Source organism: Hydractinia symbiolongicarpus, chromosome 5 (genome assembly GCF_029227915.1).
Source record: "Hydractinia symbiolongicarpus strain clone_291-10 chromosome 5, HSymV2.1, whole genome shotgun sequence".
Classification (NCBI taxonomy): Eukaryota; Metazoa; Cnidaria; class Hydrozoa; order Anthoathecata; family Hydractiniidae; genus Hydractinia; species Hydractinia symbiolongicarpus.
Genome location: NC_079879.1, coordinates 34408603 through 34422045, shown reverse-complemented (window position 1 = coordinate 34422045; position 13443 = coordinate 34408603). Strand labels below are relative to the sequence as shown.

The following is a 13443-nucleotide window of genomic DNA, read 5'->3' as shown; positions in this document are numbered from 1 at the left end:
TGATTTAAATAATTACATCGTTTGGGTGATAACAAAATATTAATGCCACATTGAAAAATGTCGCCTGATACTATTGTACGTTCTTTTCCATGAGGAAGGATGAAACAAGATATAGATAAACGCATCTGAAGAAAAACCAAAGTAGTATATAAATGGCAGCAATCTATCCAATAGACTGTGGACAGGTCGTTTTAGTATGTAACTGAAGAAATAAATCAGATCTGGAACAATGACAAACAAAATGAAAGTTATTATTAACAGTGTGGGTACTACAAAACCTCTTATTTTTCTAACTCTCTTTCTTCTGTTTTGGGTCCCAGTGTCGATGCAACATTCTGTTATGTCGAATCTTACCGACGTTGAAAGTCTCTGTAAACGATTCTTGCGTATTAACTTTAAGACATAACTGTAAGTAAATGTAGCAACAATAAGAAAGACCAGTTCCGCAATAGGAAAATAATATACGTAACAAAATTTAAAGAATTCTTCTATAGTAATGCTCTGTTGAATGGCAATGGATATTACGCTGACGATAAAACTAACCAACCAAACGAAGCACATTAAGTGTCTAGAACGTTTTCCATTCCAGAAAATAGGATAACGTATATTCAAATATACTTCAAAGAATCTATCCGCAGTTAGTATGATCATAATAAGGTAGTAAGCTAGGATGCAACCTGTATTTTGAACTAATATCATATAAAAGTCAATTTTTTGTGAAGTTTTTAGAGCGAATAAGCGTCTCAACAGTCCAATTCCAGCAATTAAGATTTCTGATAAACTCAAATTGATTAGGAATAACCTTTGACTTTCACTAACTCTTCGACATTTTCGCTGCAACAGCCAAACCACAGCAATTATATGCAAAACGACGACAAGTATAATAATTATAAATTGTAGTAAAGACCAGTTCATTTTGAATCAGTTGAACTTTCAGTTTTCGCGATAAAGTAATTGTAGCGCTACCAGCTAGTTCGTCATTTTTAAATAAATAATATGACGATGGCGGAATTTTCTACCTTGTTTACGTCTGATGAGTTTAATCGTCAACTAAAAAGAAGAAAGAATGAAGCCACGTCTGAATAGCGCTTACTTTGTCTTATTCAGCTGAGAAGTAAATACTTTGAAAAATATCAGGTTTAAATTATTTGATCGCTTAATAAGCCCTTTTTTTATTGTGGCTTAATATTTTTATTTCAAGCAAGTTTTTCTTCATCTTTTTCGTTTTTTTTTTTCATTTTTCTGCTCGTGTTTTGTAATTGAAATGCAGTAATAGTGTACTTAAAACAGTGATATGAGAAACATCTGCTTGAACATGTAAATCATAATGCTTTCCTACGTTGCTTTTCTTAGGCTTTCGAAATGTATTTTATTCATTACTAAAATTGTTTTTGCCACGTGATCTTTATTCAGTAGAGTGTTAATTTAGTTGGGAATAAGAGTTCCAAAATAAAGGCAGACATTTAATATGCGTAGAATAAGGTCCCCTCGAACAAATAATCATGTTAGCTTCAAGTTGGAATCTGGAAAATTTAGGCAGCATTAGATTGATATACCTTTTTTTATTTTTTTTTATTTTACACAATCTTTATACAGGATAAGTATTTCAATATTTACAACATTGCTATTAATAACATCCTGTTAAAATATATAAATTTAAAAAGATAAAAAAAATAAAAATTCACAGCTATAGTAGTATGTTAACAATTCAGACTCTCAAAAAAAAAACTTTAAAAACTTAATCTAGATAAAATTAAAAGATAGAAACTATTAGTTCAATTATATAAATTAAAAACTTTCTTTTAGAAATCATTAAAATTTTCTGTTTGCCGAATTTTAATCGGAAGTTCATTATAGTAGTTGGCACCCATACAGAAAGAAACAGACATGGCGCACTACAATTTCCTTGATGGAATTTTCAGCATGCAACCATTATTTATTGTTTCCCGATCATGGAATCTCATATCTTTTTAAATACTGGATGAAATTCCTTGAAATTTTGTGGCATTTCCTAACTTTTATTGGAATTTGGAAAAATAAATAAAAAAAATTCTAAATATTGTTCTGCCAATGTCACTTTGTCCTTTATTGACAGGTGGTCATATCAACTTTTGCTGTAGTGCTAAAAATAAATGTTTTCTAAACTAACCAGTCGTATAAATATGTGATTATGTATGTGATAGTGACAAAAAGTCATCATACAATGTCGAAATGCATACTGTGTAATTTGCAGACCGGAATATTGGTAATATACAGACCGGAATATTTGTATTTTCCTATTTCTCTATTTCTATTGGCATATGATGACGTCATAGGTAATTTTATCACATGCCAATCCAAATTGTCTTGATTGAGTAGTTACTACCATAAGTGCTAATAAATATACCAAGTTTTCATCCATGACAGCTACTAACACTAAAGTTTTCAAATAACGGTTTTTCAAAATAATGTATTGAAGATTTGAATTTTGATCGATTTCTATTTTCTCCCTGGAGAAATCCTTTGTTTTTATACCACCTGTTAATGTTCCTAATAATATCTCACATTCTTATATTACTTTTTTAATGACTAGTGCTGTAAATAGTTTTAAAATGGATAAAAAAACAAGATTTCTAAGAAAGACATATTTTCCTCAACCATTGTCTCATTATGACGTCATCACTTCCTGTGATGACATGTCAACCCAAATATTTTATCACTAATTAAGTCACAAGATAAGTGTCGTCACTTAAAACCAAACAGAACAAAAGTTACGGCCCGAAAAAAACCCATACCAAATAGGGTTAACGTGGTCGCCAGTTTGTCAATAGATTGAAGTTTCTGCACCTGTGTTTGGGTCAAATTGAGATTAATAGCATAATTGAAGGTAACACAGGGCAAAATCATTCCACGAAAGATCTTATTCATTATTGGTTTGTCGAGATAATTGCGCAAAGAAAAAAGCAAACGTAATTTTGACATGGTTATTTGTACATTTTCTCAAAGTTGGTGGACATTGATAGGGAACTATCCAAGATTGTCCCTAAAAACTTGTACGATTGTGTATTCTGTATTTCTTCACCATCGTTAGTTTTTAGCACTAGTTACATGCAGGGCGTGTCATTTCGGTTACTATTTTGAAGGGACTATACTTTAAAATCTCCTGAATTTTGGACAATCTACACTGGTTTTTCTGAAGGTAAACTATATTTCCTTCAAGATCAAATTGTTTTAAAGCAGCTCTACATGAAAGCAAAGCTTGCAATTTATTTCTTTTTTTAAATTTACAAAGGGCTAAAATCAACTTAATGCAATATTGTGTCGAATGAGTCTCCAATCTTAAAATAGAGGAAGATCGACTTAAAAAGGGAAATTTGGTTTGGCAGCTATGGAAGCAAGTCAAGGTGCGTGTTCGATATGTCTATAATCAGGGACAAAAAATTAAAAATAGTGAAAATATTACCTGTAGCCCTTCCCCCACTATCAATGTTTTTTGTGTCCTGCACAATGAGCTTGTATTTTTGTTGTTTGGCCACATATTTATATCCTTGATTGTAGTTGCCGTTACCACAGCGTCCATATTTTATTTCTTTCTTTAACAAGATGTTAATTTTAGTACACAATTCCATTTTAAGAATATTTGCAGAGTTCCAGCACCTTTTTCTCCCAATATGCAGAAATTGAGGTAACAGGTGCAAGTCGATAACAGTTAGTTTTCCATGTATATCTTTACGTAGCATATGTGTTTTTGCTTTTACGCTATCGTCGAACAAAGAAAATCATAGTCTTAATTTCTTCATTTAGGTCCGTAGCAGAGATAGTTCATTGATGATACTAAAGCTACGCATCTTCTTTCCAAGGTCGCTTTTCCGTTAAAAAAAAAAAGAAAAAAGGCTGTCGAGAAGAAAAATTGAAAATAAAGCGATATATCGCTATAGCTACTGATTGTTGAACTTTCTGCTGATATTTAAAGCCGTAACATAAAACATGTATTTTAAGTAAAGAAGATCAATTTCAGGTGTTTATAATTGTGATTACATATTCTAGTTCTAGAGGGATATAACAATTTATAATTATAGAATGATATAACAGCCTTTAAGTTACGTACCAAGAAACTAAATGAAAAGACATTAAAGTTATCTTCGTAGTTTATAAAAATAAAAAAAATATCTAAAAGATAAGTTTGCATACGGTTGGACCACAAAAAATCATTAGCAAACCTACAGGAAACTTTTTCTTAACTAGCGATGTACCACAAAACTGAGGTAGCGTTTATCTGCATTCCTAGAAAATAGTCGTAGTTTCTTATTATTGACTAAATTCTCCGTTGCTGCTACTAGCTACTGGCATATTAGAAAAAAATTTAGTTTTCGATAGCATTGATTGTCTGGGAGGTAAGTATTATTATTTTTTTATGTCGAAACAAACAAAAAGAAAAAACCCATTTGACAACAAACAGAGTTGCGCAATATTTAAGTTATCCTAAAAATTTATTTACAATTAAAAAGGTTTTATTAGTAAAAGGAAATGAGTTTCACCCACTCCAAATTTGTCATTCAGGATCATGGGAATTAAGTCCGTGGGCAGCTAGAGTCACCTTTAATACTAATGACAAAGCTACTAATTAAATTTCTTATAACATCAATTACGCAATAGAGCCCATTAGCACCTGAAAGTTGCCACATAGGGTAGACTTACTAATAAATTATACTATCTTCTGGATTCGAATTTACAGAGTTTTAACAAATAACAAGTTACAAGATATGTTTAAAGCTGTAAGTGAAATGTCATTGGCCGCGTTTTTTTTTCACACGAAGCCGTCGTGGTACACGATTTTTAAAACACCCCAATGTCTCATTCGTAAAAATTGAGGGGGTTTCCAATGGTAGATTCTTACATTGGATCCAATTCAAGATTCGTAACGCATCTCTTTTTCTTCAACAAAAAATGGCAAGACAAACGGCTGGAACATTTACAATCAGCGTTAGAATCGCATTGACGAAACAGCATCTTGCAATGTCGCAACGAAAATTTTACTTTCTTTTTTGCCCATTTTATCTAAGATAAATTGGTTTGAAAGCATTATGATTTTCTTCGTGGAAACTTTTGAATATTTCAGTATTTCATATTCCATTTGCTTAAAATCATCCAATGAACACATATTGCTTAAGACGACGATAAAAGACTAAAAGTATTAGAAAGCATAAAAATAGCTCCGTTTTTTATTTTGTTTATTTCCAGTTTGTATTTCCAGTTTTTCTTTCTTACTTATGACCTGCTTCTAACTTAACTGGAGAAGTTTTTGATATAAAGAAATACATTTTTAAAAAATAAAATAAAAAACAACAACTTTGGTGCGTGTTTAGCAGTGCTATCGTATCTAAGTCTATGTAGACCAAGACCTTACCAAAGCCTCTTCAGTTTTGCCTTTCACTTCCTGTCGCATTTCTTTCAAAACATCAGGAGGATTAACTGTGCCTTTTAATGGCGACGCACAGACATATCCTACCAGCAGTACGAAGAAGAAAATCATCCAAGCCTAAATAGATACAGACATATTAAACAAACAAAAAAATTAATAAAAAGGTTTTCTGATAAACTAAATGTTGATAGACATCAATTTTTAAAATTGATCAAATTTATTTTCCATGAAGAACAAAAAAGAAAAAGAAATAAAAAAAAATCTGCTCCATTTGTTGTTTAATCTATCGTGCTGACGAATTAGTTTTAAAAAAGAAAGTCAATTTTAAAAATAAGGATTAAATTAAAAAAAGATTTAAATAGTAAAAGTTTTTTACACTTGTAGAATGTAAAGTACACTCATAAGACGTTATTTAATATTCTACCTTATTCTGCTGTTACAGGTAAATATTTTTGTTCGTTTGTTGCTACATGTGACAAAATATGTTAATACTTACTGTTGTTCTATTTTTGTAACGACTTGAACATACAAAATGTACATAGCTACTTACCATTTTTTAGATATTTAATATTCCGAGATTTAGAGATCAAAAAGTTGCTGAAAACATGTGCTAACCATAAACTAGTGTTTCTAACGCAAATAACCGAATAAAAAATGTGCTGAAGCTAGAACTATTTTATATATTTCTGCGAGATGCTCCTTACCGCGCATGTCTATTTTAATTACGTCCGCCCACTGTCAACAATCAAATATAATGGATACTCAAAAGTGCAATTAGATGTGTTAATTTTCATCCTCGTCAAAAGGATTATAAGGTGCACCGCAACTTGCTTTTCCACCCACGAGAATATTTAGCATTATAATTTTCTTGCAAATATCGCCAAACTACATTTAGCTATAGGTAGTGATTGATTGACTTCCTAATCAGTGGCATGCCCATTTAGTAAAAATATTTTATTATGTAGTCTACAGTGAAGATTGTTGATGGGTGACGCCACATTTGTTATGACAATTTCCTTTATCCTATGCAATTGTCTCTCACTTACTATCAAAGGCGGCTTTGCAACTCATTGTTCCTTTGTGCTTGCATATAGTAAGAAATATAAGCGCCATTACCACATTCAAAAATTTTTATGTTTAGCGTTTACTGAGATTTTAAAACACAATAGTTGTATAGAATTCCGCTGTAATTAGCTAATCTTGCTCCTTTCGTAACATAATTTCACAAAATTATTGTAAATACAAAATTGTTAGAGTTAGTGACATCCTTCAGTATAAATATCTCACCTCGTTTCGGATAAAATACTTTAGTGTGTCTGCTAACGGTATCCTTATTCTACGTTCGCTTTCTCTCTATTTTAAAAATTACATTTCCTTCGTGTGCTGATGGTTTTAACGGACTAGAATCTCATTTTTCTAGAAAAGTCAATGCAATGCCGAATAACATCGTTTAAAATAATTACACAAAGTAGAATGATAAAAAACACGTTAGCAAAATAAGAGATTCCATTTAAGTGGACTTTGTGCACTATAGTTGAAAATCAAGTCGAATGGAAACGAGCGTGTAATTTACAGAATTAAACTGATCTTGAGAACTTACTAATGAAGGCTACTGAAGTTAATAGTCAATATAAGATCGAAAGCCAATAACAACCACAATGATTTCAAAACTTTGCATTTCGTAAATATTTTACCTTCGAGAGTATTGCAAAATTTGAAACCACAGTTTTGCAATAACACGATGCGAAAGGATAAGCGCATATAATTAAAACTTTTGTGGCTAATAAAACACAAATTCTCATAACAATTTTTTTTCCTCATTCACGATACCACTTAAGAATTGCAGATGGAATCACAATGTAACAGGTAAAGAAAGAGATATATTCTTAAGCACAATAATAAAAAATTGCGTGGGGAAACTTGGATTTTTAATCATTCATATACCACATACGTTATGTCATATCCTATAGCAAAATTTAGGTTAAGCATTACTTGTTCAGAATTACCATTTTTAAATTGAAGTTTAAATTTAAGTAATGTATTATGAAATGCAATGACTGTTATATATCGCACGTTAAATAAAAACAAGCGGTTTGGCACACCACGATCAGATATAATTTTCAATCTCTGTACGTGATCGTGGCATACAGAATAATAATAATAATGATGAAAAACAAAAGGGTCGCCAACGCCTTTATTACTGTTAAAGTACGCTATGCCTCTCACCAGTTACAGCACGATGTTGATTGCAATTAGGGGTATAATTCTGGAGGTCTTTAACTTGAAGAAAAACATCTAAGATTCATGACGTATCTAGTGACCAATGTTTCATAAGTAGTTTATTATTAGCATGAAAAATGTAAAATAAATTCACTGTGGCATGTTTCACTGTCATTTTTTTGTCCTTCCCAGAATTCTATGGAAGTGGTACAATTACAACGCCGTCCAAAAAAAAAACAAGATCCCAAAATACAGACCGCCCTAGAATAAGGTCAAAGTTTCTTGTGTAAATTTAGAATTATGCGCTAACCAAATTATATCTATTTCTCTTGGTCGATCGGTTAACTTTGAGATTTGATGACATATTGAGAGTTTGAAAACAGTTTTGCTTGAAAGAGTGGTTTTCCACATTCTATCTCTACCTCTTTTTATTTTATCCGTATTTTCATCGATTTTTTTATTAACATTTAAAGCTATTTGCTACAATTACTTGTACATAAATGAAAAAAGCCTCTACCTACACAAGACTTTGTTGGCGTGGTGAAAAGACATCCACAAGTTCCGGCCATTATGAAAAGATTTTTAATATTTTGCATTCCGTATATTGTGAGTTGCAATTAAAGCTCGAGTCACAATGGTGCTATAAGACTTCTTTGTTACTCATGACATTGACGGTCTAGCAAGCGCTGTCTCTCTGTTTTTAAACAGCAAAGTTATGCTGCAAATATCGTCTAAAACATGAAATCTACAAGAACATTTTAATCAGCATAAACAAAAGAACTTCCTACCGGTATAAAATTTTATGTCCGCTATGTGTCTATGTTTTATACGTTGCGTGTCGTATCTGTTCTGTAAATTTTATACATAAGATTTTAGCTTGATATTCTTAATCGTGTTATGGTCTACGTTACGTACGTAACAAATTCGATTTGAATTTCATGTCACCTATGTGTAGTGTAACGTAGCTCTGTTGATATTTATTGGGGGAATGATCTGCTGTAGCACTGGATGATGGAGGAAAGTGGGGTGAGGGACACAAAGTGTTGGAGGCCACAATTTTATAGGTTATCCGCAAACTGCAAATGATTTTCCTATAAAACTTGACACACTGGTTCTTCATCAGAATGAAAATAGTATTGACTTTTAATTTTGGTATAATTACATATTTGCCACCTGTTGAAACGTAATCAAAGGGTATTAAATTTTTTAGCTATTAATGAAAAATGTACGCTATGTTAGTATAATAAGTATGTATAAGTATGTATAAGATGTACAAAAATATTATAATTATAAAAAGGTCGAATTATTGCATATACGTTAGGAGAAAAAAAAATCTGATCAAATCAAAACATCGATTTTTTTCTTATTTTATAACAGTAAGGATATTTTTCAAAGTGAAGGTATTTATCACAATAGGGATACGATTGACTTTTAATTTTTATTGTGGCCGAATCAAAGACAAAGAGTGAATAAAAATCTGGTCCGGAAAAATATTGATTTTGGTCTGTAAATTATATATTCTGGCATGTAAATTACGTATCTGGTCCTAATTTTACCTTGTACGTTTCATTAATATCAAATGTTTTTCAACCTTTTTTGGTGAAAACCATAACATAGAATGAAATAACAAAAAAATATTTCATTTAGATATTTTACACCCTGTTCACGAATGGCTTACCTCGGAAATTTACCAGAATTAGAACGTCTAACATATTATGAAAAGTTACAGAATTTAAGGATATAACAGTGAGTACAAAAAGAAAAAGATATAGAAGCACGTGAATTTCAGTATCTATAATATTTCTATTATTTTTATAATTCTTAATCTTCCCCGTAAAACGTTAAATGATAATAAAAAAAGCAACAATCTTCATGAATATTCTTAGATTAAGTCTCTCTCCAACGGGTGGTTAAATTAAAAAAACAATGGACTCTTTATTGTGACGTCACGGTTAATAAACACGGAAAAAAGAAAGAGTTAAAGATCGAAATAACAATTTTTTTGAATGATATGTGACGAACATGCTTTATTATTTTTTGTTAACCATCTGGATTTTTCAAGCGGGCAATACGAGCTTTTAGGCATTTTGATTGGCTTAGCGCTCTCCACGACGGCCCGATATTTTGCGGTATTGCCCGTCGTCAAGAAAAATGGTAGCTTGAAATGTAAACAAGCACGAAAAACAAGTTTTAAGAAGCATTGGAAATGATTATATATCTAACTCCTACAATACATTTATCGCTAAAAACATTTTCATAGGATAGAAACAAAACAATGTCAAGTTTAATAGTTAAAATAACCAAATTCAGCAACATTTCGTCTGGATGCTTCTTCAACATGGCTAGTTAACTAGCTACATTGTCCGTAAAACGATGATCTGATATCCAGTTTTATCAAAAATACTAAATACAGAACGACGAAATTATAACAAATACGTCTCCTTTTAATTTCGGATTCGCTCCTTCAACTTTTTTGGTTACTGAGTCAATAAAAAACTCGTTAAGGCCCATGTTATTCTTGGTTAGCTAGGCAAAAAAAAAATACTTCAATTTTCGTTGTCACTATATTTCAGCTGCGCATTCAACTTTACACATTATTCTGTACGTGTCAAACATCATAATGTTTTGTTTACAAAGTTTCATTCTATAGGAACTTTGCAGTTCTAAATAGAATGTTTGTTTTAGACAGGACTGTTTCGAATTTTGATCTCGAATGTTAACAAAAGTATTGCTAGTGAATTATAATATTATAAGAACACTAAACTAAAGTTCTTATTTTTTATTTTTATCTAACTCATTCGTAATTAAAGATAAAGGGATATTATCTGTTCGATTTGTTGTTGAGTGTTTCTGGTATTAAACTGGGTGCCACCTCATCACAACAAACTTTATCGGTTAAAGGTGGTAGTATGTTGTGGAAAATTGATTCAAAACACAAAACAAATGTTGTTGGTCATGACAGATATTTCTTAAGTTCCAAAAAGTTTAAACGAGCATAGTAAGTAAAATATTTTTGGGTTTCTTGACTCAAGGATCTTGTTTTAGATGTTTCTTGAAAAGAATAAAAAAACAAACAAACAAACATTTAAAACAAACGCACTTATTTTCACCCTATACAACCACAAGAAAATATACGGATACTTAGTTGTGGAAAATATTTATTTATTTGTTAATATATTAGTTATCTTTGTAAATTTTAGGTTTTAGAAATTTATAATTTTCTTCTCTATCGCTTAAAATTTATTTTGTGACTGTCAAAAAATGATTTTTTCGCCTCTTCTTAAGCCACAAAACCGCAAAAATTTTTTATTTAAAGCGTTAATTTGTTAACGAAAAGTACAAAGGATACCTTATCCGGGTGGAGGGGCGGTAGTTCCTGATTCATGTGACAAGATTTAAAGACATGAGATACACAAATTCCACTTTGTTATACCTAGATTTTTATCAAATTAAAAAACGCATCCATTAAACGAATAGTCAGACACTTGGGAATTATATGTCGTGGTTATCGTTTCTAAATGTTCTTCTTTGCATATTTCCCGAGCCTTTAGGGAAGTGAAACATACGAGAGCTAGAAAGGGTGATATTGGATGGTTATTCGATATTCGGTGATATTTTTTTGAGCAAAAGTGCGATAATTAGGTTGTCATATAAACCGAGCAGAAATCAATTTACTTGGTATGCTCGGTAGAATTTGGTTCAATTTCTTTGTTCACAACAGCAAATAAAATGGCTACAAAATAATATATGAAATCGTAAAATTTAATTTTATGAAAATTTTTCCTAATTTAAATCGAATTGAAAGTAAGTTATAAACCTCTCTAAAGTCACCGTAATCGAAGAATTCTCGGCGTTGGAGGGAACAGCTCCCTCGTGACAATTCAATGTCTATATGCGAACAAAAGATTAATTAAAACGTGTGAATATTTATTTTGGTTTTATAAAAAAATGTTTTAATTTTAGAATTAATTTTCCGAATAGTTCTCTTTTTTTCAGGAGAACAATAACTTTTAATTAGTTAAGCAAAAAATATGAAATTTTTACACTCTATTTCCGGTAGTAAACTTTTTGCACTGTCGAAAAACTGTGCAAAATAAATAAAATTGTGCTCGTTTTTTGGTAGAAAAAAATATAGCGTACATTTCGTGTATAGTAAATGATGAACGTTTATACAATTTACTAATTTAGTTAAAGAAATATGGAAATCTGTTAGACATGTGTGACGCGCTCTTCATGTACTAAGTAACAGACGTCGTAGTAAATCTGGTATTGTTGTTTTCAAAAACATCATCATTGTTTTTCGTGAAAACAGTCAAATTCAAAGCCATTTTGCTAATTGTTGGAGATCCCAAAATGGTGTTTTCAGTTGAGCTTCGGATCCTTGTGTTTTCAATTGCGCTACGAATTGTCTTTGAAGTAAGTCCTGGTTTCCTTTTAATTTCAGAACTGATCTTTTTTCGTGAACACAATGTTAATCTGCGAGATAGTCTTTTGATTTCCAACTTCATTTTAGGATGAATAAAAGCATATATGAATACGTTAACACAGCTATTCGCTGTGTGGAAGACCTTCAGAGCGGCGTTAATGTTAAGAAGTTTTTGATCAAATACCATTTTGGGAGGGATCACAAGAGAAACATGATATGACAGTTGATACAAGTCTCTCGGGTAAATGCAAAACGCAAAAACAGTGCCCATTGTCAACAGTAAACGCATAGCTCGCCTATTTTTTTCTTTTCGATATTTCTTCGTGACTTCGTCAAATCCCATCACATCTTTCCTCCGTAAAATAAGATACACCCTTGTAATTGTAGCAACAAAGATAATTAGAAACAAAATATCACTTATTAGCAAAGAGCAGATTCTTGGTATAATGTATGTTAACAAATGATCGCCGTACCCTTGACATGTTTTTTGACCATGGGATGTTAAATACCAAGTATAATCAAAATATGACAACATAGAAAGTAGCAACGCAACAGCAACTGCCTTATAGATGGTTTTACTTGAAAACGAGTTTTTTAAAGGTGTCACAATTGCTCGATCACGATCAAGTGCCATAATTAATATAATTCCTTGTGACCAACTCGTTGCAACAGGACCAATTGTTGGAAAGATCTTACAGCCAGCCTCGCTGAAATCCCATCTGCCATATTTTGTAACTGTATAATATATAAAAAGGGCTGGATTTGCAATCGATGCTATAAAATCCACCACAGCCAATAATAATATCAATATTTCCTGCTTCGAACGCAAGTCTTTATATTTTGCACCAAAAACATAAATGACGAAAGAATTGCCAATAACACCGACGCAAAATATAAGGGAGAATAGACCAACAAGAGCTTCGTCTAGTGTACTTAAAGAATTTGATAGAGAGGAAGTAACATTGTTTGTTTCACTAGAAATATTCATTTCGACTTCTTTAAATTTATATGCACGCAAGTGTTTACACAGGAGTTTACTGTTAACATTTTTCGTAATAGACCAGAAATATTGTTCTTTGCTTGTTCGCTAACTTAAACTTGTAATTTTCTTGAAACGCAACAAAACATTAATAACGAACAATTGTGAAAAATGTTTGATATTTATGATGCGAAACAAATGTCTCTTGAGAAACACCAATTGTGCTCGTTATAATATGGTGTTATGTTTTTTTACAAAGCGCTAACGGGCGTATTTAACAGAGCCAAAGAAAATCGCAGTTGTATTTAACAATTTTAAAAGTTATTTAAGTTATTCTATGCAAAAAAAATGTCGTGTTAAATATATTGACAACTATTCCAATATAACCGCGATTGTCGGCCACCTTTGATTGTTGCT

General features: G+C 31.5%; 1 protein-coding gene across 1 annotated transcript; it reads right to left on the bottom strand.

Annotated features, from left to right (window-relative positions):
- Positions 1-11859: 11859 nt before the first annotated feature.
- LOC130646148 (C-C chemokine receptor type 1-like) lies at positions 11860-13035 on the bottom strand. Its single transcript, XM_057452288.1, has one exon. It carries the CDS (start codon positions 13033-13035, stop codon positions 11860-11862), a length of 1176 nt encoding a protein of 391 aa, XP_057308271.1.
- Positions 13036-13443: the final 408 nt, after the last annotated feature.

What these genes read in the sequence shown, in the direction of transcription:
- LOC130646148 (XM_057452288.1), bottom strand. Translation starts at nt 13,035, where the DNA reads ATGAATATTTCTAGTGAAACAAACAATGTTACTTCCTCTCTATCAAAT.